Raw genomic sequence first — 24,169 nt, 5'->3', positions numbered from 1 at the left:
TCCTCTCCTCACTCCAGTCTCTCAAGTCCCCCACCATTTCCTGGGGTCTCCGGTCTTTCCTGTACATCCCACCTCTCTTTCTCTTGTCTCTGCCACCCTGCTAAGCCCTTTTCCCTCAAATTTATGGCACTTGTTAAGCGTTTACTACGTGCCAGGAACTGTACGAAGCGCAGGAGTAGATACAAATTAATCAGGTTGGACACGGTCCATGTTTCACTTGGGGCTCATAGCCTTAACCCCCATTTTTACCGAAGAGGGAACTGAGGGCCACAGAAGTGAAGTGACTTGCCCAACGTCACACAGCAGACAGGTGGCGGGGCCAGGATTAGAACCCAGGTTCTTCTGATCTCCAGATCCGTGAGTGGAAAGAGCCCGGGCTTGGGAGTCAGAGGTCTTGGGTTCGAATCCCAGCTCTACAACTTGTCAGCTGTGTGACTGTGGGCAAGTCGCTTAACTTCTCTGTGCCTCAGTTCCCTCATCTGTAAAATGGGGATGAAGACTGTGAGCCCCACGTGGGACAACCTGATGACCCTGTATCTACCCCAGCGCTTAGAACAGTGCCCTGCACACAGTAAGCGCTTAACAAATACCAACATTATTATTATTATTATCCGTGCTCTACCACTAAGCCATGCTGTTTCTCAAAGCTTCAACATCAACCACTGTGCCCTCCTACCTTCCCAGACTCCTCTCTTCCCCAGCCCCTCCACACTCCGACCAAACAAACTGAGATGTGTTTGACTGGATTTCTCCACTAAACGTTGAGACTGTTTGGGCATATCTCCCCTCTTCTAATCCCTGGCCTGAAACTTCCTGTTGCCTTCTCTCTGCTTCATTCCACAGATGCAATAATTTAAAACAAAACAAAAAAGTCTTAGAGCTATACTAAGAGAAGCGGCATGGCTCCGCGGATAAAGCATGAGCCTGGGAGTCAGAAGGTCATGGATTCTATTTCTGGCTCTGCCACTTGCCGGCTGTGTGGCCTTGGGCAAATCACCTCACTTCTCTGTGACTCAGTTACGACACCTGTAAAATGGGGATTGGGACTGTGAGCCCCACAAGGGACAGGAACTGTGTCCAACACATTTGCTTGTACCCACCCCAGTGCTCAGTACAGTTAGTAAGCGGTTAAAAACAATTATCATTATTATAACTATAATACATGCTCAGAAAAGAGAAATTACAATGATCGAGAAGATCAAGGAGCTTTTGAAGGAGGACATACTAAAAAGATAAAGGCCGAGAGTGGGTCTGGGAGTCAGAAGGACTGGGGTTTTAATCCCGACCCTGCCGCTTGTCTGCTGTGTGACCTTGGGCAAGTCACTTCACTGGGCCTAAATTACCTCAGCTGTAAAATGGGATTTAAGACTGTGAGCCCTACATGGGATATGAACTGTTTCCACCCTTATTGGAGGGGATATATACCCTTAGCATAGTGCCTGCCAAATAGTAAGCACTCAATAAAGACCATAAAAAAAGGCTGCATGCTAGTCGTGGGCAAGGAAAGGGTCCACCAACTCTGTTGCGCTATACTCTCTCGAGTGCTTAGTACAGCGTTCCGGACCCAGGAAGCACTCAATATCAATCTATCCATCAATCAATGGTATTTATTGTGCAGAGCACTGGAAAAATCAGGAAAGCTGCAGTGCAGGTGAGCACAGATTCACTGCTTCACCCGATTCCACAGCCTCAAGTTTACGGGGCATCCATTAAAGACTGAAGGTGAGAGATTCAAAACCATTCTTTTTCACCTAGAGGGAATTCATTACCCTAGGACGTCACGGCGGGACAAAATAGCAACAGATTCAAGAAAGATTTAGATGAAAGGCTTCAAGAAGAAGCCCAGAAATGGAATTTTAAGGAGAAAAGCTATGGCTTTTCCTACCCATGCGGCTTTTTGCCAAGTAGGGAAACTTGTGAAACTTGAAAAAGCAAGTGCCCAAGGTGACACAGCAGGCAAGTGGCGGAGCCAAGATTAGAGCCCAGGTCCCTGCATCCCAGGCCCGCGATCTATCCACTAAGCCACACTGCTTCTCTTCCTTGAATTCCCATTTTACAGCCGAGGGAACTGAGGCCCAGAGAAATTAAATGAGTTGCCACAGGTCACACAGCATTGAGTGGCGGAGCCGGGATCGGAAGCCAGGTCCCCTGTCTCCCAGGCCCACGCTCTGTCCACTAGGCCCCCCTGCTCCCTTCTTCCGAGCAGACACAGAGGCCTACCTTGACGTAGTAGGTGGTCAGGATTTTGCGCAGGTCGAAGACTTGGAGCATGGAAGCGGCGCTGTTGTCGGTGATGCTGTAGCCCTCCAGCACGTATTTGGTGACCAGCACCTCCCAAGCTAACCAGCGCTGGCCGAAGGCGGCGTTGAAGGACAGCACGTGAGGGGCGTGGCCGGGCTCGCAGCAGCAAAACCCCTCGTCTTCCTCCACCCCTTCCGTGATCGCCTCCACTTCGCGCTGCTGGCAGTAAGTGCCTACGACCGGGTCAACCCCGAACACATGAAGGAAAAATCAGTCGGGGGCAAAAGGGAAGCGATACTAACGATGACGCGGAAACTACAAAAAAAAGAAGAAATGCCAAGAGCCCATCAGCTGGAGGGATATTCCAGTCCGTGTTAATAATAATAATGATGATGATGATTCTATTACGACCGTCACTATTACTATTACTAATCGTGGTATTCGTTATACTCTCTCCTTTGAATCAACGCCTTATGGTGGAAGGAGAGTTCGCACACGCCGATGAAGCACGGAGCTGTGCCGTTGAGAGGTATCCCCTCGTCAGAATGGAAAGGTCTAAGCCGAAGTGTCGGACAAAGTTGATTCACCTGTGCTGGGCAGCAGCGGCCAAGGAAAGAGGCAGAGGCGGATGATCGAGTGATCAAAATGTCGATCAAAGACAACGGCCGGGACGGGAGTTTTTACTGCGTGGAAGAAGGCAATGGTAAACCACTTCCGTATTTTTTTTAACCAAGAAAACTCTATGGAAAAAAAACCACAGAGTCACTACGAATCGGAAGCGACTCAACAGCATTTGAAGAAGAGATTTGTTATACCGCTACTGATGGCTATTGTGGTGTTTGTTAAGCGCTTACTACGTGCCAGACTTAACTAAGCACTGGGGTAGATGATGATGATAATATCTGTGGCCTTTTTTAAGTGCTTACTATGTGCCAGGCTGAACTAAGCATGGGGGTAGACAACAGTAGTAATACTAATCTTTGTGGTATTTAAGTGCTTACTATGAGGTAGGTTGAACTAAGCTTTGGGTAGATAATAATAATACTTGTGGTATTTGTTTAGCGCTTATTTTGGGCCAGGCGTTGTACTGAACCCTGCGGTAGATACAAGTTAATCAGGTCGGATGCATTCCCTGTCCCACTAGGGGCTCACAGTCTCGATCCCCATTTTCAGATGAGGTAACTGAGGCCCAGAGAAGCGGACTTGCCCAAGGTCACACAGCAAACAGATGACAGATCTAGGATTAGAACCCGGATCCTTCTGACTCCCAGCCCTGGGCTCTCTCCAATAGGCCACTGAGGTGGGAGGAGACGCTTGTGGGCTGGGAGACCAGCGAGGAGGCTGATGCAATTGTCTAACCACAGAAAGACCAGAGGGTGGACCGGGGGAAAGCTGGTAAATGGAGAGAAAAGAATGGAAAAGGGAAATTGGCTTTAAGGCTCTCTATCAGCTCTCCTCCACTACATTACCTCACATCTCCTTCTACAATCCAGCCCTCATATCTTACTCCTCTAATACCCACCTATTTACTCTACTTCGATCCCATCTTCCTCGCAGCCGACCCCTTGCCCACATCCTCCCTCTGGTTTGGAACTCCCTCCCTCTTCACATCGCCCTTGATTACTGTATTAGCCTCCTCGCTGCCCTCCCTGCCTTCTGCCCCCCGCCCCTCACTCCAGTCCATATTTCACTCTGCTTCCTGAATCGTTTCTCTACAGAAATGTTCAGGCCGTGTCTCCCCACTCCTCAAGAATCTCCAGTGGTTGCCCATTCACCTTCGCATCAAACAAAAATTCCTCACCACTGGTTTTAAAACCCTCAGTCGCCTTGCCCCCTTTTACCTGACCTCACTACTCTCCTACACCTCAGCCCGACACTTCATTCCTCCAATCCTAACCTTCTTAATGTAGCTCAATTTTGTCTATCTCGCCACTGACCCCTCACCCACGTCCTACCCCCGGCCCGGAACGCCTTCCTTCCTCGTATCTGACGGACAATTACTGTCTCCCTCTTCAAAGACTTACTGAAGGCCCATCGCTTCCACAAGGCCTTCCCTGACTAAGCCCTCCTTTCCTCTTCTCCCTCTTCCTTCTGTCCTCCTGTGTCACCCTGACCTGCTCCCTTTATTCACCCCCTCCCTCGGCCCCGCAGCACTTACGTCCACAACCGTAATTTTTTTATTTACCTTAATGTCCGCCTCCCCCTCTAGGCTGTAAGCTTGTTGAGGGATGGGAATGTGTCTGTTTATTGCTATATTGTATTCTCCCAAGCGCTTAGTACAGTGCTCTGAACACAGTAAGCGCTCAATAAATACGATCGAATGAATCAATGAATGTCCGTCAGACAGTCATTCTCCCCATTTTCAAAGCTTTCCTAAAATCATCTCTCTTCCAAGAGGTCTTCCCTGACAAACCTCTTATTTCCCCTCCCTTCCCCGTTGCCTACACAATAGGGTGTGTACCCCTTAAATGCTTTGATACTCACCCCACCCTTAGCCCCTCAGCTCTTCCCTACAAATCCTCACACTCTCCTGCTTCCTCTATCTGTATTTTACTACCCGTCTTCCCCACTAGACTCTAAGCTCCCTGAGAGCTGGGCTCGTGTCTACCAATTGTGTAGTGCCGTACGCTCCCAAATGCTTAGTACAGTGCTCGGCACAGAGGAAGCGCTCAATAAATACCTTCGACTGACTGGGCGGTAGACTGAAAGCGAGAGATGAAACTAGAGTTGAGCTGACGGTGACTCGGGTCTCGAGCTTCTGGGACAAAGATAATCATGACATCGACTGGCAAGGAAGGGTAAGTTGGGGGAGGGGCGAGATTAGTAGTGGATAGAACACGAGCCTGGGAGTCACAAGGTCATGGGTTCTAATACCCAGCTCTGCCACTCGTCTGCTGTGTTGCCTTGGGTGGCTGCTTCACTTCTCTGGGTTTCAGTTAACTCAACTGGAAAATGGGGATTGAGCCTGTGAGTCCCAAATGGGACACGGATGGTATCCAACCTGATTTGCTTGTGTCCACCCAGTGCTTAACTTAGCACGTAGTAAGCACGTAACAAATACCACAATTATTATTACTATTATTTATTGACCGTATTAGTCATCATTTGGGAAAGTACAAAAGAATTAGTATGTATGCTGCCTGCTGCTAAGGTGTTTTACAATCTAGTGGCGGAGACAGACACTAAAATTACAGGAAGACAAACATGCTCCTGTCTCCCCATCCTAAAAAAAACCCCTCATTTGATCCCACGGCTCCCTCCGGTTATCTCCCCATCTACCCCCTACCATTCCCCTGCAAACTCCTTGAGCAAGTTGCCTACACGCGCTGTCTCAAGTTCCCATCCTCCGATTCTCTCCAACCCGGCTTCTGGCTCCTTCACTCCACAGAAACCACCCTCTCAGAAGTCACCAATGATCTATCTCCTTCTTGTCAAATCCAATGGCCATCCTAATCTGTCTCAACCCCTCAGCTGCTTCAGAAACTGTCAACCACCTACTTCTCTGGGAAACTTAACCCAACCTTGGCTTCACTGACTTCCTCCTCTCCTGGTTCTCCTATCTCTGTGGCTGCTTATTCTGTTTCTTTCGCTGGCCCCTCCTCCGTCTCCCACCCCCTAACTGTGGGGGCCCCTCAAGGTTTAGTTCTAGGTCCTCTTCTATTCTCCATCTAAACTCATTCCCTTGGAGAACTCATTCGCTCCCAAGGCTTTAACTCCCACTTCTACACAGATGATTCCCAAATCTACATCCCCAGCCGAACTCCCTCCTTCTCTGCAGTCTCACATTTCCTCCTGCCTTCAGGACATCTCTACCTGGAGGTTCTGCTGACATCTCAAAACTAAACATGTCCAAAACAGAACTCCTCCTCTTCCCCTCTAGATTGCCCAAGGAATGTGTCTACCGAGACTGTTGTACTGTATTGTAGTGCTTAGTACAGTGTTCTACACACAGTAAGTGCTCAGCAAATATTATCTATTGATGGATGTGCACAAGTGCTAGGAAAAGGGGGTGGGTGGCAAGGAAGGGCCAAAGTAGCCATTTTGGGCCTGATAGAGGGGGAGGGTGACAGTGGTGTGGTCAACTGCCATGAGAAAGTGAGGCGGAAGAATGACTTTGGAAGGGAAGATGAGGCGATCCATTTCAGACACGCTAAACAAACTACCGTGGTTTTTTGTTTGTTTTGTTTATATGGTTTTTGGTAAGCACTTCTTACATGCCAGGCACTGTGCTAAGCCCTGGGTAGATTCAAGATGATCAGGCTGGACAGAGCCCATGTCCCACATGGGGTTTCCAGTCTTCACCCCCATTTTCCAGATGAGGGAACCGAGGCTCGGAGAAGGCAAGTGACTCGCCCAAGGTCACGCCGCCGACGGGTCGAGATTAGGACCCGGGTCCTCCGACTCCCGGTCAAGGCCTTACCTCTGAATTCCAGCCCCCGAAGCTGGAAAGTGACCAGCCCGTTCCCGATCTCGATAAGGTGGACTAGGGCATTGAGGTAGTCGGAGGCGAGGATGAAGCAGTCCCCGGTTCCATAATTCCCCCAGCGGCCGAGGAGGAGATCCCCACACAGACTGTGCTGCAGAGAGCGTGTTAAGTGTTCATAAAAGATGGAATTCAGATTGTTGTCATCTGAACCTGAAGCAGAGGAAGAAAAAAAAAAAAGTCAACGATCCTCAGCCCCACCACACTTACGTCCATATCCGTAATTTCTTTATTTCTATTAATGCCTGTCTCCCTCTCTAGACTGTCAGCTTGTTGTGGGCAGGGAATGTCACTGCCTATTGTACTTTCACAAGCACTTGGTACAGTGTCCTGCACACAGGAAGCACACAATAAATAAGACTGATAGATTTTATCTTGAACTCACTTCTTCTTGCCCCCCACCACCCCACCGCGGCTCCCAGCTTGAACAACAGTGAAGCTCCTATTCAAACGTTGATGGACTTTTGGCTAAGACTCTACCTAGATGTTGCTCGGTAAAGACGATGATAATGTTCCTCTTTCCTTTTCCTTTTCAATTTTATTCCCTAGCTTAACTTCCTGGCCTTGAAAATCCTCTGGTTGTTTTTTGGGCTATCTTTGTGCGAGCGTATATTTTGTTCAGTGGCTGTAACCAGTTGTAGATAAAAATAATAGATCCGAACGCCAAACATTCAAAAATCTTATCCCTCTGCTGCTCCAGTTTTTCTTTTTAACCTGTGTCCAGGATCGTCCTATTTGCTTAGCCCCTATTTGGGTCCCAGCTCAATCGCACAGAATCTAAACTACCACTGTTTCCAGCCCGGTGCCACTGGGGAAGATGAATATATTGGAGAGAGGAGAAGGCTGAAAATTCCAGAGGAGAAAACTCAGAAAAATTGGAAGACCTAGTATGTGGAAGGCAAATACATGCACGCATCCAACCCCTTGGGCAAAAATAAATTGTCTACTAAAATAAATGAAAGCCATTCCCAGTTCTCTTCAGAAGAACTTAATGAAAGAGAATTGTAGGTCATTTCTTAACAAATAGAAAAATGTGTCCATTCCAACATCATTCTATCTCTTTTGCATAAAATGAGCAGATAGGATGTTTTTTTCACTTCTTAGCAGAGGGTAATTGATCTCACGTGGCAACAGAGGGGAAGAAAATTGGATGGGTTCCTATCGAATGGTTGAAGAGATAAACATAGTTTTAAAAAAGCTTCTCAAATACAAAAACGACCCCAACTTCCTAAATAATCTCATGTCCAACTCGCTTTCCCCATACGGCATTTTGGCTAAACGTATGAAGCTACAGCGATTTCTTTTATCGCCACATTGACCAAGTTAAAAATACAAAGAGTACTTGGCACACGAGAACATGTTCTTCTCCAACTGGGCTACTACCGGGATCTCTACCCAAGACGGACGTTGTGTGCAAATCAAGTCCCGGCGGTATTCCCGACCTGATCTTCATCTTTGTTATTTCATCCACGAACCGGAATGATTACCTGGGTTTCTATCCAGCTGGGAGGCCAACCTGGTGTTGGAATGGTCCACACGCTTCGTGCTGGGGACAAAACACAAAATTCTTAATAGATGCTCCCCAAATATGTAAATAAGCAGGCTGAGGATGGGGGAGGGGGTGGCTGTCAGACGAACAACAGAGCATAAGGAAAAGAAATACTATTGCGCCCTAAAATTTCTGGGGAAACTGAAACCCACTGCCATTTTTTTTTAAAAAAAAGCTTCTCTTAGGCGCTTACTGAGTGCCAGGTACTGTACTAAGCACTGGGGTATAGACAAGCTAATTAGGTAGGACACGGTCCCTGTCCCACATGTGGCTCACACTCTTAATTCCCATTTTACATATGAGGGAACTGAGGCACCGAGAAGCGACTTGCCCAAGTCACACAGGAGACACGTGGTGGAGCCAGGATTTAGAACCCAGGTCCTTCTGACTTCCAGGTCCGTGCTCTGACCACTAGGCAACGCTGCTTCTCTGTGCTGCACGCTGCAATATACCAACTGCCCTTTTCCGCAGAGTGAGCAGAAACTGAGGCTGGCACTGGATAAATTGGACATAATTTGCATTTTTAGCTACTACCTTCTTTCCCCCACAGGGAACTGGCCTGATTTAAAGGAAACACTTGTGAGGCTAGTGGAAGGTTCAGTGTTTGACGAAGCGTCTTCGCTCTGCCTTTATACTTCATCTTTTATTCATTCAATCGTATTTATTTAGCACTTACTGTGTGCAGAGCACTGTACTAAGCGCTTATCAATATACATATTATAGCCTGAATTATGACAAAGTCGGAGATACTTTGTAACATTCTCCCCCTAGCTCCCTCACCAGATAGAAGCTTCAGAAACCTTAACAAAGTTTTAGGGGTTTGGGAGACACACCCATGGCTGTTACAAATCACAATAATAATGCTAACAATTAGTGTATTTAAGCATATGCTATGAAACTACTATGTTTCAAGCACTGTATGAATGCTAGCCAATTGGGTTGGACACCGTCTATCCCACTTGGGGTTCACTGACTCAATCCCCATTTTACAGATGAGGTAACTGAGGCAGAAAGAGGTGAAGCGACTTGCCCAAGGTCACACAGCAGACAAGTTGTAGAGCCGGATTTAGAACCCATGATCTTCTGACTCCCAGGTCCTTGCTCTATCTACTAGGCCATGCTGCTTCTTAATATATATACCGCCATGCTGAAATATTGTCCTGACTAACATAGCTCAAACTGCTATGAAACCAAGTGACATATGCAGCTCTCCTGTAACTTCCCCAGTGTGTAGTACAGTGTCTGGCACATAGTAAGCATTTAAATACCACGGTTATTATTATCGGGTCCTTTTTAACCCCTAATTATAGCAGCAGACTTTCAGCGGTAAGGCTTTGGAACTTGTAAATCACTATTCTGGTACCTGTAAAACATACATTTGTCTTGCAGTTACTCTAAAAAAACCCTACAGAAGCAGCCAAGTTTTAAATCTTGTACCTGTGCAAAAATAAGCAGAATGCGAGCACGAAGGTAGACACAGAAATGTGGCTCTGGTAGGAAAAATTTCACACCCAGGAGCTGTGAGATACTTCTAACATTTAATACAGTGCTAACACCACCGGATTCTTCAAAGGGAAGAGCAGAAGTGACATCTTAATGGCTTCGTTTCACTCACTTGTAATCTCTCTCCCAAAATTTGATGGGTCGAACGTATGAAGTGATGAATATTGCACTTCCCAGAAAGGGGTTGAGAGGTGTAGAGAAGAAGGCAGACACGATGGCCTGCACAAACAACATGGCGGAATCTGAGGGAAAAAACCTGGTCAAGGACATAACCGCTAATCCCGAAGTACCTGATTGGGCCAGATAATGAACACGTCACCGCAAAACAGAAAGCCGGAGGGGAACGATTTGGAGTCACACAGTCACATCTAAAAGGTCCGGTCTCGGTCGCCACACCCAAAGCCGCTTCCATCGGGAGGCGGTTCGATGCTTGGATCAAAAGCTGAGGGGAGGGTAGCTGCTCAGACACCAGCTGTGCCATCGAACAACAAAAAAGCTCCCAAGAGCTTGGCATGGTGTTTTGCACACAGTAAGCGCTCAACATATATATGACTGAATGATTGAGTGAAAGAGACACAAGGCAGAGCTAATCCGCCGAGCTTTAAAACACGTGAGGGATTATATAGCCAACTCTCTATTCAGTAAGCAGAGAGCTATCTTTCCGTTTCAAGCTGCAACTTCTGGTGTTTAGACTGTGAGCAGGGAGTGTATCTTTTGATGTACTGTACTCTCTCAAGCGCTTAATACGGTGCTTTGCACACAGTAAGTGCTCAATAAATACGGTTGAATGAATAAACGAATGAATATCCTCCCCATGGGTGAATATCTGGAGAATCATTCCATCCCACACTCAGTGTCCACGCTTCTTTGATCGTCGGTGTTGAGATTAAGTGCTTAGTATAGTGCTTTGCACTCGGTGAGCGCTCAATAAATCCGATTGAATTGGATTGACTCTCATCGAGCTGGTGAGTGGCATGAATTTCAGGCTTTCTGGGCAGGAGAAGCTGGGAGATTTTCTTTTGTTTTGTTATTTATGGTATCTGTTAAGCACTTAGTCTGGGTCAGGCACTTTCCAAGAGCTGTGGTAGACACAAGCTGATCAGGTTGGACACAGTCCCTGTTCCACATGAGGCTCACAGCCTTAATCCCCATCTTCCAGATGAGGGAACTGAGGCCCAGGGACCTGAAGTGACTCACCCGAAGTCTCACAGCAGATAAACGACAGAGCCAGATTTAGAACCCAGGCCCTCCCGACTCCCAGGCCCAGGCTCTACCCACTAGGCTCCGCTGTTTCTTGCTGCTTCTGGAGGTTTCTGGGAAGGGGTTGTCTCACCAGCATATCATAGCAGAAGCAGCACGGCTCAGTGGAAAGAGCACGGGCTTGGGAGTCAGAGGTCATGGGTTCTAATCCCGACTCTGCCGCTTGTCAGCTGTGTGACTTTGGGCAAGTCATTTAACTTCTCTGTGCCTCAGTTCCCTCATCTGTAAATTGGGGATTAAGACTATGAGCCCCACGTGGGACAAACTGATTACCTTGTATCCCCCCCCAGAGCTTAGAACAGTGCTTTGTACATAGTAAGAGCTTAACGAATACCATCATTATTATTATTATATCGACAGCTACCCCGTGCCTATAAAGCTACAAGGATCTTCCTGGTCAACCCTATAAGGGAACAACACCCAAAGCATCGTCCCTACCCCAGAAAGCAACTGGGAATTCTTGGAAAATGAAACCGGGAAGGATACGAGGCACGGCAAAAGGCTGGGCAAAAGCGTGGAATGCAGACCCCCAGGTGATCTGCCACGGTGCAATATAAGTGTACACGAACCGCAGTTTATACAGGAGCTCCCAAAGCTGTGAGAAGAAAACGAAAAAGATTAAAAAACCCGTGAAGAAACTCATCTGTGACTTTATGAAGAAACTGAGGTCTCGCAGACATGCGTAGAAAAGGATCGATCTTGTCATTTGTGACATTTTAAGCACCAATTAGAAAAACCCAACTGTAACTTATTACAGTATTTTCGAGAAATTTAAAAAAAAAAACTTTCCTGAATTATGAACTCTGGACAGATAATTTTTTGGGTTTACATTTCATCTCCTCTTATATCCATGATCTCTACTCTGGTGGAGGTGTTAACGAGCCAGAGATGTTACTGAACCACAAAGAGGAGCCAGAAGCGTTGACGATTTACCAACTGGACAATCGGCCTTAGACGAGCTGATTGTAAGCCCTTAAAATACTCAAAATTCAAAAAGATGCCAACGCTAAAGTCATCCACCCATCTCTCTGTCACTTGCTAAAATCATGGAATTGAATGAGTGGAGATTGGTTCACACTTGAAAGACAGAAGTCAGTACAACTCTGGTGGATTCTACTTCTTCTTCATGGCATTTGTTAAGCGCTTATTACGTGTCAAACACTGTTCTAAGCGCCGGGGCACATACAAGTTAATTAGGTTAGACATAGTCCCTGTCCTGCATGGGGCTCACAGTCCAGATATATAAGTAGGAGGAGGAGGAGGAGGGAGAACGGGAGAATGGAGGCACAGAGAAGTGAGGTGCCTTGCTCAAGGCTACATACCAAACAATTGGCAGAGACGGGATTAGAACCCAGGACCTCTGACTCTCAGGCCTGGGCTGTTTCCACTAGACTATGCTGTTTCTCCATTTTTGTTTTTCATTTCAGGTGGACTCATTGCTTACCTGCAGCCTGATTTTCCTCCTCTCTAAGGCGGTTCATAGGCCACCTCTATTCTAGCTGCTAACATCTTAGTCTTATTCTTTACGGTTCTTCCTCTTTCTTCGACTGTGTGGTCCCTCTTGACTCTGAGCTCCTTTTAGGCAGGAACGTTTCTACCAATTCGGCTATTCTGTGCTCTCTCAAGTGCTTAGTACAATGCTCAATAAATACAACTGATGGATCAGCCATTAGGGAACCACTCTCGAAGCCTCAGTTCGTCCTCTAGACTGTAAACCCGCTGCAGGCGGGAAATGTGTGTGTTACATGGTCATATCGTACTCTCCCAAGAGCTAAGTACCGTGTTCTGCATTCATTCATTCAATCAATCGTATTTCCTGAGCGTTTACTGTGTGCAGAGCACTGTACTAAGTGCTGGCTCAGGAACGGGGGGAATTCAAAACATAACACACCAAAAAGTGGCGAGCGAGTGGGGAAACGGTTCAGTTTAAAAGGTGAGAGATGTCACATCTTATACAACTTCGAGAAAGGGCCTGGGATATTCCGCTATTCCGGAAGGTTCCTATCAGCGCTGAATTACCTTATTGAAGAGGATGGACATGAAGAAGAGATCTAATAGCATGGTCTCGGAGAGAGCCTCGTAATCGAATTTGAAAAAGAGGACCGTGAAGATGACAGTAACGTACTGACAGGTCGGGCGACTGAAAGATGAACGGAGTAATTTCAAACCGGCAATGGTGATCATTAAAGCACCTAGCCTGCAACGAGAGAAGAACGGGATTGACTGGCTGAAAAAACAAGGCGCTTTAAAAAAATGGCATTTGCTAAGCGCTTTCTATGTGCCAGGCACTGTATTAAGCACCAGGGAAGATCCAAGCTTTTCAGGTTGCACAAGGTCCCTGTTCCACCTGGGGTTCGGTCTTATTCTCCATTTTTTACAGCTGAGGGAACTAATTCGACACTTCAATTTTTCAAAACATCGGAAATCGATTGACGTCCGTGACCTGGATGCAAGTTAGAATGCTTCGATATCGGCGTAACTCAATTTGCCTTCCTGGGGTTGACGAGAAGCAATATTTTGGATGCCTCAGGATCCAATTTAGCCAAGAAACCTTTCAGTAAATAAGGCCCAGGTTCTGAGCCTCTCTAATTTGAAAATAGAAAGTACAAGTTTCGCTTGCCAATACGGTTTATCCAACCACATTTCTGAGTTTCTACATCTAATTTTCTGTGGATTATTTTGACTAGCACAGAACGCAACCTTGGATAATGTTGGCTCTCGCTGGCTGTGATAATACTATATTTCCCCTCAAGCCAGCTATTCCTGGAATCTCTTGTGCTCTATTTATTAGTAAAGCAAGAGTATTACATGGGAAAATAATCTCAATTGCTATTCACTGTTATTTTTTTTAATGGTATCTGTTAAGCGCTTACTATGTGCCAGGCACTGTACCAAGTGATAGAGCAGACTTTTTTTCCCTTTTTTGAATGGGATTTAATGTTGGTATTTGTTAAGCACTTACTAAGTGCCAAGCACTGTTCTAAGCGCTGGGGCAGGTACAAGGTAATCAGGTTGTCCCACATAGGGCTCACAGCCTTCATCCCCATTTTACAGATGAGGTGACTGAGGCACAGAGAAATCAAGTGACTTGCCCAAGGTCACACAGCTGACAAGTGGCGGAGCAGGGATTAGAACCCACGACCTCTGAATCCCAAGCCCGGGCTCCTTCCAGTATGTGTCGAGCGCTGTTCTAATCACTGGACATAAAAGTTTATCAGGGTGTATGCAGTTCCTTGTTCTACATGGGGCTCACAGTCTAAGTGGGAATGAGGAGGATTTAATCCTCGTTTTACAGTTGAGGAAACTGAGGCACAGAAGTTAAGTGACTTGCCCAAGGTCATTCAGGAAGCAATTAGCAGGGAGGGATTAGGATCCAGGTCCTCTGACTCCCGGGCCTGTACTCTTTCCACTAGGCCACGCTCCTTCCTAGAGACAGGATAACAAGAGAATCAGGTCGAACACAGTCCATGTCCTAGATAGGGCTCATGGTCTTAATCCCCATTTCACAGATGAGGTAACTGAGGCACAGAGAAGTTAACTGACTTGCCCAAAGTCACACAGCTGACAAGTGGCAGAGTCGGAATCAGAACCCGGGTCCTCTGCCTTCCAGGCCTGGCCTCTATCCACTCAGCCCCGCTGCTTCTCCACCCATTATTCTAAATCTGTGGTAGCCACCCAAACACCATAAGGATCATAACTGTGATATCTGCTGAGCCTTTTCCCCTATGCCAAGCACTGTGCTATGCACTGGGGCTGATACAATACAGTCAGATCCAACACCGCCCCAGTCCCGCAGAGGACTTGTGGTCTAAGAAGGAGGGAGAACGGGCATTCAATTCCCGTTTTACAGAGGAAGAAACTGAGGGACAGAGAAGTCAGGCGACAGACCCCCCACGTCACACAGTAGCAGCAGCCAAGCAGCAGAGCCGGGATAAGAACCCTGCCCTCCTTACTCCTGGCCTCGTGCTCTTTCCACTAGGCTACACTGCTTCAATGCAATCCTCCCAGAGCTTCCCGTTTACACCAGAGGCAGCATAATATCGTGGTCTTGGCGGAAATCTAGAATTCCACCTGATGTGCCAGAAACCGAGGAGACTCTAGCTCTTCCTTTCTCCTCATCGACCTCCCACCCTCTAAAGGACCTACCCTCCCCAATTACCCAGGGAGCAACACGGAGACTTAGCTACCCGATTCTTACGTCTTCCTAATAACGGTAATAGGTAATGATGGTAATTTGGCCTAGTGGGAAGAACACGGGCCTGGGAGTCGGGGGACCTGGGTTCTATTCCCGGATCCGCTACCTGTCTACCCTGTGACCTTGGGCAAGTCACTTTCATTTCTCTGTGTCTCAGTTTCCTCGTCGGTTATATGGGGATTACGACTGTGAGCCTCATACCCAATTATCTTGTATCTACCCCGGCGCTCAGTATAGTGCCTGGCTTAACAAATACAGTTATTATGATTGCTATTATTGTTACTAATGGTACTTGCCAAGCACTTACTACGTGCCAAGCACCCTTCTGAGAACTAGGGTAGACACAAATTAAACAGGTTGGACCCAGTCCCCGACTCCCTGTTCCACAGGGGGTTCACAGTCTAAACAGGAGGGAGTAGGATTTAAACCCCATTTGACAGATGGGGTATCAGAGGCCCAAAGAAGTGACTTGCACAGGTCACACGGCAGACATGAGGCAGAGCTGGGATGAGAACCCGGGTCCTCTGACTCCCAGGCTCTGCCTCATTCCAGGAGGCCATGCTGCTTCTCCACTGCTCATCAGGATTGGCAAAACACTTCTATCAACAGACCACATCTGATATAGAGGGAAGCAGCTGTTCTTCTCGGCGGGACAGGACAATTGGCCTACTGGGTTGTTTGTTTTCCGGTACTTGTTAAGCTCTTACTATGTGTCGAACACTGTTTCAATTCAATTGTATTTACTGAGTGCTTACTGTGAGCAGGACACTGACCTAAGGGCTCGGGAGAGCATAGTATAACACTAAACAGACACAGTCCCTGCCCACAAGGAGCGTACAGTCTAGGGGGGAGACGGACATTAATATAAACAAATTAAAGATAAGCACATAAGTGCTGTGGGGCTGGGAGGGGGGACGAATAAAGGGAGCGAGTCAGGGCGACGCAGAAGGGAGTGGGAGACGAGGAAAGGAGGGCTTAAATCAGGGAAGGCTTCTGTTTCAAGCAGTGGGGTCGGCGCAAGTTAATTAGGCGAGACACCAGTCCCCGTTCCACATGGGGCTCACGGTCTTAAGTAAGAGGGTTGGACAGATGAAGGCTAGAAAATTCTTGAACTTACTCCGTATCCAGTTTCTTTGGACTCGCGAGGGTCTCGGCACTACTGCTGAGTTCATTGAGGACGATCAGAGGGTAGATGATATTTTTCTCCAGGAAGAGGAGCCAGGCGTGGAGTTTCTCAAACCACATGACGTGGGCCGCATCTTTGGGGGAGTGAAAAGATCACCTGTCACACTGGGGGGACGCATGGCTCCAAGGATGGTAACGACGGCCAACGATAACGAAACTTGGTTTTTTACCTGGTGTCTGTTAAGCGCTTGCTAAGCGTCAAGCGCTGTTCTAAACGCTGGGGTAGGTACGAGTTAGTCCGGTGGGACACGGTCCCTGTCCCAAAGGGGGCTCATAGTCAAGGGTAGGAGGGAGAACAGATATTGAATCCCCACTTTAGAGCTGAGGAAAATGAGGCCCAGAAGTTAAGTGACTTGCCCAAGGTCCCTCATCTGCCAAGTGGTGGAACCGGGATTATTTCTTTCTTTACTCATTTTTGTATATTAATGCCTGTCTCCCCCCTTAGATAGTGAGTTCGTTGTGGGCAGGGAATGTGCCTGTCTGTTGTTGTACTGTACTTCTTAAGTGCTTAGTACAGTGCTCAGCACCCAGTTAGCACTCAGGAAATGGGACTGAATGAATGAATGAACAAGAAATCAAATTTTGTCCCCTACAGTAGCGTATATCCCACTGTTATCAAGTTAATTTTTTCATTTGCCTAGCAAATGAATTGGGAATGCACTACTTTTTCTTTTAATGGCATTTGGTAAGCGCTTACTATGTGCCAAGCACTGTACTATGTGCTGGGGTAGATAATAATTATAATAGTAGTGATGGTATTTGTTAAGTCCTTATTATGTAACAAGCACTGTGCTAAGCACTGGGGTAGATGCAAGCTAGTCAGGTTGGACACAGTCCCTGTCCCACATGGGGCTCACAGTCCTAATTGCCATTTTACAGATGGGAAACTAAGGCCCAGAGAAGTGAAATGATTTCCCCAAGGTCACACAGGAGCAGATAAATGGCAGAGCCGGGATTAGAACCCAGGTCCTTCTGGCTCCCAGGCCCATGCTCTATCCAACAGGCCACACTGCTTCTTGCTTTTCTGGTTCATCCCTTGGGGATTTGAACACAGGTTTGATTTATTATTTTGTTTAAGACATTTTCCTCAGTGAAAGCACATACCCTCTGAGAAAGTGTACATGGTGTTTGTAGAAAAACAAGGCTGCTGTGGGGATTGGAAAACTGAGGTTCTGAATTACCCCTCTAGACTGTCAGCTCACTTGGGGCAGGGATCATGGGAATCAACTCTGTTTTATTGTGCTCTCTCAAGCACACAGTGCTCTGCACACAGTAAGTGCTCAATAAATACCAATGATTGATTTCTAGTAATGTCTGCCTCCCCCTCTGTTCCCCCCTCATGGAATGTGTCTACTCATTCTATTTTGTACTCTCCCAAATGCTTACTATAGTGCTCGGGCACTCAGTAAATACGACCGATTGATTGATTGACTGATTACCCACTCTTTGGAGCAGCGTTCAAGGGCCGTCGTGAGCTGGTCCCAATGTACATGCAGGCAATTATCAGTATCGGGCTTATTAAAGTTGGATCATTTATTTTCTCTCCTTTTATTAAAGGAGGGAATCTTTCAGAAGAAAAATAATAGACAATAACTTCCACTTTGCCAGTATAACAACACAAATTGCTGCCATAAACAAGGCAAATAAAAAACTAAAGCCAACGACGCCAAGTCATTACTGTTGGTTCGCCGCTACAGATGACCCGGAGCTCAGACCGAAAGTCGTTTAGTCCTGACCTGGTCCCGTTAGAGCAGAAACCATTGCACACGGGGAAACTATTCATGAAGGCAATGAAGTCCCACGGTGAAAAATAAGGCTTTGCTAAAGATGAGGAACTCGTCTACCGATTCCGGTAGATTGTTCTCTCCGGAGCACTTAGTAGAGTGTTCTGCACATGATAACTGCTCAATATCAACACCGTTAATTGATACCATTGCCCTGAAAAGATCAGGGAGGAGTTCATTTCCTGGAAGGTCGATTAATGATGACGGTGGTATTTGTTAAGCGCTTACTACGTGCCAAGCACCTGTTCTAAGCGCTGGAGTAGATATGAGGTAATCAGGTTGTCCTAGGGAGGGCTGACAGTCTTCAACCCCATTTTCCAGATAAGGTCACTGAGGCACAGAGAAGTCAAGTGACTTGCCCAAAGTCACCCCGCTGAGAAGTGGAGGAGCTGAGATTAGAACCCACCACCTCTGACTCCCAAGCCCGTGCTCTATCCACTAAACCAAATAATTATGGTATTTGGTAAGCGCTTACTATGTGCCGGGGACTGTACTAAGCACGAGGGTGGATACAAGAGAATCAGGCTGGACACAGTCCCTGTCTCACAGGGGCTCACAGTCTCAGTCCCCATTTTCCAGATGAGATAACTGAGGCACAGAGAAGTGAAGTGGCTTGGCCAAAGTCAAGCGGTGTGGCTCAGTGGAAAAAGCACGAGCTTTGGAGTCAGAGGTCATGAGTTCAAATCCCAGCTCTGCCACTTAGCTGTGTGACTGTGGGCGAGTCACTTAACTTCTCTGTGCCTCAGTTACATCTGTAAAATGGGGAATAAGACTGTGAGCCCCACGTGGGACAACCTGATTCCCCTGTGTCTACCCCAGCGCTTAGAACAGTGCTCTGCACATAGTAAGCGCTTAACAAATACCAACATTATTATTATTATTAACGTCACACAGCAGACAAGCGGCGGAGCCGTCATTAGAACCCATGACCTTCGAGCGCTGATCGAATGCCTGGAAACCAACGGTCAGGGACTTCTGCTTGCCGCAGAGGGGGATGGAGAACTATTTCAAACCGCCAGACCAATTCGGGGTCGGGGGAGCTTTAGAAAAGGTTCCAGACCTCGTGTGTGAAACGGTGTTTCAATTCACTAAACTGCAAGTACTTACTGAACATCTACCGTGTGCAGAGCGCTGCCTTAGATGCTTGGGAGAGGGCAATATAATTAGTAGCCAACTCTACTGTATCGTATTGTATTCGACCGATCAATTGATCAATGGTATTTATTCATAAGCTCGTTAGGGACAGGGAACACACCCGCTCATCCCGTTGTACTATACTCTCCCGAGCGCTTAATATGACGCTCTGCACGCAGTAAGCGCCCAATAAATACTATTGATTTACTGATCGATCACCCCAGCCTCCGGCCCGACGAAAGCACACGGATCAGGCAACGTCCCATTTCCTACTAACACCCAGATTATAAGGGTCGGTACTTACTTCGAACTTCAAACTGATAATACTCCTTCGTTTTCAGCAGCGGGTGGGAGAAGCAATTCCAAGGTAACTGCTTGCGGACCTGAGGCAGCATGTAATGGGTTAAAAAGCCTACCGATCCCACCAATGTGTATAAGACATACTTCAGAGCAGGCTAGAGAAAAGTAGGCAGGAGAGAGAGGGAGAGAGAAGACACGGAAATTTTCAGTTCCACAAATACAAACGGAAATCAATGATGAGAATTGTTCATTCAGTCGAATCTCATTCATTCATTCAAACGTATTTATTGAGCACTTGCCGTGGGCAGAGCACTGTACTATACGCTTGGGAGAGTACGATATAAGAATAAACAGACTCATTCCCTGCCCACAACGAGCTTACTGTTTAGAGGGGGAGAAAGACATTAATAGAAGTAAATAAATTAAGACTGTCGTTGCTTTGGATTTCCACTTCCGACGAACAACGAAAACTGTCCGTCAAGTTCCACCCTTGATTATGGGGGTCGTGAGAAAAGCGAACTGGCTCTCTTATTGAGGGCAGTCATAGAAATACGCGGCCTCTCCCAAGCGCGGTGAGCAGCGACAACGAAGAGTCCCCGAAAGCAGCTCTAGACTGTTAGGTCCTTGTAGGCGGTGTTCTATTATCCTCTCCCAAGTGCTTAGTACAGTGCTCTGCACACGAGAAATGTTCATTAAATACGACTGACTGGCCGACTCTTCCTCCATGACCCAGTGGTGATTCCCATCAGATTAAGCCAGCTCTGAGAATCGGGGTTGAGGGGGAAGCGAGTTTCGATCTGGGGAACAGCCCGCTGGGTTTCAAGAATGGTTTCTCATCCTCCGACAGATGTCATCTCATACAGATCCGTGCTCATCTGGTCAGAGCAGAGCAGCAAAACCTGCCATTTCTTGGGTTGGAGAAACGGCAGCCCAATTTGGTTCTGAATATCTTCTTCAGGGGCACAGAGAGCTATTTCAAGGTACACAATGCCATTCATTCATTCAACTGTATCTACTGAGCGCTTACTGTGCGCACAGCACTGTACTAAGAGCTTGGAAAGTACAATTCAGCAACAAATAGTAACAATCCCTGCCCACAACGGCCTCACAGTCTAGAAGGGGGAGACAGGCATCGAACAAGTAAGGACCCATCAATAGCATCAATATAAATAAACAGAATTATAGATATATACACATCATTAATATAGAATTATAAATATGTACATATATATACACAAGTGCTGTGGGGTGGGGAGGGGGGTAGAGCAGAGGGAGGGCGCCGGGGTGATGGGGGGAGCAGAGGAAAAGGGGGGCTCAGTCTGGGAAGGCCTCCTGGAGGAAGTGAGCTCTCAGTAGGGCTTTGAAGGGGGGAAGAGAGTCTGGCGGATGTGAGGAGGGAGGGCGTTCCAGGCTAGAGGGAGGACGTGGGCCAGGGGTCGACAACGGGACGGATGAGAGCGAGGCACAGGGAGAAGGTTAGCACCAGATGAGCCGGTGCTATAATAATAACGGTATTTGTCAAGCGCTTACTACATGCCGAGCACTGTAGTAAGTACCGGGGCGGACACAACCAAATCAGGTTGGACTCGGTCCCTGTCCCACATGGGGCTCACAGTCTCCATCCCCATTTTGCAGATGAGGTAACTGAGGCCCAGAGAAGTGAAGTGACTTGCCCAAAGTCACACAGCAGACATGTGGCCGAGCCGGGATTAGAACCCAGGACCTCCAGAATCCCAGGCCCGGGCGTATCCATTACGCCACGCTGCTTCACACAGCACAGACTCCTGGCTTGCCAGTCTCTAACAACTTGCCAATCTCATCACCTGAGTTGACCCAGAGCCCCTTACTAAGATCTGTCTTTGGGTACGGAGATTTTGGGCACTGCAAGCCAGGTCCATCTGATCAAAAAGATAGGCGCCCTTTAGACCGCATGCTCATTGCGGGCGGGGAACTCTGTTGACAGAGGCAAGTGGGTTTTTCCTACTATTCCCACAATTGCCTTGAATTTTCTTTGGCTATATTCTACAGCTACATCTCAGAGATCACGTGGGATGGAAATTCCCTAAAGACCGGATTTAGATAATAGCTTCAACCCCCTCCGTGATCCAAACCAATCAGAGCTTCCTTCACATCGCAAAACTGATCCGGCTCCTATTTTCTTCTCTTAAAAAACTGGGAAATGGGAAGGGGAGAATGATGAGAAACCAAAGCGAGACTTTCCTGTATCGTTATTTTTACTTATTCCTTACCTGATGCTTTTTGTTCTAAATATGCCAGATCCATATTAATCAACCGATCAGTGGTATTTATTGAGCATTCATTCATTGTCGTATTTATTGAGCACTTACCATGTGCAGAGCACTGTATTAAGTTCTTGGGAGAGTACAATGTTATATGTAAATGATACTCCAAAGGCAAGAGTGATGAGAACATACATATTTTGCTTGCAGCTGTTTCCTAGACTGTAAGCTCATTATGGGCAGGGAATTTGTCTGCTAATTCTGATGCACTGTACTCTCCCAAGCTCTTAGTACAGTGCTCGGCACATAGTAAGCACTCAATAAATACGATTGATTGATTTCTGAAACATCTGCAAACTGCACTTCAATCTGTACTGTGTCTCTCCCATCAATCTGGGCCCTATAACTTAGTCTAATCTTTAAAGTTATGTTCACGCGCCCAAACGAAAGGAGGAATTTATGGATATTTTCCATCAGAGGAAACCTACCGAGGCTCTTATAATTGGGCCTGATTCAATATTTCAAAGCTTGATGTCCATTTTACAACTTCTGAACAGACCGTTTCAACTGAATCTCCCAGAGGCTAAACGTCATGGATTTCAGAGCCACGAATAAGAAGTCATGGAATTTACTTCATCAAGGAATTCCTTTGCAGAGTTAATGTTTTCGTCTCGAAGGGTAACATTGAAAAATATTCCAGTGGATTTTTTTTTAATTTTATGGTATTTATTAAGTGCTTACTCTGTGCCGGACGCTGTACTGAGTGCTGGGGTTGACGCAAGCTAATCTGGTTGGATCCAGTCCATGCCCTACACGGGGCTCACAGTTTTAAAACACATTTTACAATTGAGAAAATTGAGGCCCAGAGTGGTGAAATGACTTGCCCGAGGTCACACAGCAGACACGGTTGGGCCAGGATTAGAACCCAGGTCCTTCTGACTCCCACGTCTGTTGTCTATCCACTAGGCCATGCTGCTTCTCAATTGGTCACCTCATAGGGATCTGTAGATGTGTCAGGACCCAGAGCAACTTTGACTCTTTAAAAAACCCCTTTCTATTTAGGTTATTGCTAGCGATAAGGTTTCATAGTTTTTCCTGAGTTGTCGTCATTTTTAAGTGGTTTTTAAGTCAGAAGAGAGCTTTTCATTCATTCATTGAATCGTATTTTTTGAGCGCTTACTGTGGGCAGAACACTGTACTAAGCACTTGGAACATTTTAACAAGCGACTGTCCCCGCTTCTAGACTGGAAGTGTGTTATGGAGAGGGAACAAGATTCGCTAACTCTGTTGCACTGTACTCTCCCAAGAGCTTAGCACAGTGCTCTGCACATGGTAAGTGCTCAATAAATACCACTAATGATGACAACTGATGCTGTTTCTTTCGAAAAACACGACATTTTGCTTCTTGTATAAAATGCACCTTAATTTGTGCTAAGGAATTGGCCTTTTTGCCCTAAACAATGAAACATTTGGATTGAATAAAAAGGGGAAAATTTTCTCCCTTGAAGGAAAAGAATTTGCACAAGTGGCCAGTTTGATGTACGCCATCCACTCTATATGATTACGAGAGAGTTCCAGCCTCCAAATCTGTAATATCCACCAGTGATTACTATGTTTTTCCATAACGAAAACTGAAAGCACATTATGAGCAAATGCATTTATTCACTGATTCATTCAACCCCATTTATTGAGTGGTTACTGAGTGCAGAGCACTGTACTATGCGCTTGGGACAGTACAGTACAACAATAAACGGAGACATTCCCCGCCCACAAGGAGCTGACGGTCTAGAGGGGGAGAATGGAAGGAATGATTCTTTCTAAACGAGTAGTGAAGTAGGTATCTTTTCAAAAGAACGTGATGATCCGGTACCTGCAATACTGTGAACACCGTGCTGACGTGAATAGCGAAATAGAGCACGCCAATCACTACGCACACGATCAAGTCAGACTGCAACCTTTCACTCTGCGGAAGAAACAGAGAGATCAAACCTGTGAACCGACACTTATTTGTTAAGAACGCCATTCTCCTCAGATATGCAATTAGCAGCCGCAAAACGTTAACGAGGATCTTCTCCATTATCTAATCCTCCACTCCTCTGCCCTTGGGAGATTAACAGCAAGCCAGTGTAATATTTTTGTGTTAGGTGGCATAAATACTCGGAGAGTCATTGCGGTTCTAATCCCCTCCCCTCAGAAAAGAATATTCCACCTTGAATTTGAGACTGATTCACGTGATCTTATTTCCTTTCACAACATATTATTTTCCTTCCCACAATATCCTTCCTGCTAAGTGCT

At 46.7% G+C, this 24,169-nt stretch overlaps 1 protein-coding gene across 5 annotated transcripts in view; it reads right to left on the bottom strand.

The window, feature by feature from the left end:
• The window catches only part of PCNX1 (pecanex 1), a 199,425-nt gene that overhangs the window by 28,707 nt on the left and 146,549 nt on the right, over positions 1 to 24,169 (bottom strand). For all 5 annotated transcript variants that reach the window (XR_003757855.2, XM_029060164.2, XM_029060183.2 and 2 more), the window contains exons 17-25: positions 23,745 to 23,837; positions 19,639 to 19,789; positions 16,349 to 16,490; positions 13,056 to 13,233; positions 11,523 to 11,631; positions 9,889 to 10,018; positions 8,212 to 8,270; positions 6,662 to 6,877; positions 2,221 to 2,474 (exon numbers count right to left, since the gene is read on the bottom strand). Coding sequence is in view for 4 of the 5 variants with exons in the window: in XM_029060164.2 (XP_028915997.1) it covers positions 2,221 to 2,474; positions 6,662 to 6,877; positions 8,212 to 8,270; positions 9,889 to 10,018; positions 11,523 to 11,631; positions 13,056 to 13,233; positions 16,349 to 16,490; positions 19,639 to 19,789; positions 23,745 to 23,837 (1,332 nt within the window). In the remaining variant the exon portion in view is untranslated. The remainder of the gene's footprint in view (positions 1 to 2,220; positions 2,475 to 6,661; positions 6,878 to 8,211; positions 8,271 to 9,888; positions 10,019 to 11,522; positions 11,632 to 13,055; positions 13,234 to 16,348; positions 16,491 to 19,638; positions 19,790 to 23,744; positions 23,838 to 24,169) is intronic.

The sequence above is a fragment of the Ornithorhynchus anatinus genome, chromosome 1 (assembly GCF_004115215.2).
Source record: "Ornithorhynchus anatinus isolate Pmale09 chromosome 1, mOrnAna1.pri.v4, whole genome shotgun sequence".
NCBI lineage: Eukaryota > Metazoa > Chordata > Mammalia > Monotremata > Ornithorhynchidae > Ornithorhynchus > Ornithorhynchus anatinus.
This window is presented reverse-complemented; position numbering and strand designations above follow the sequence as displayed.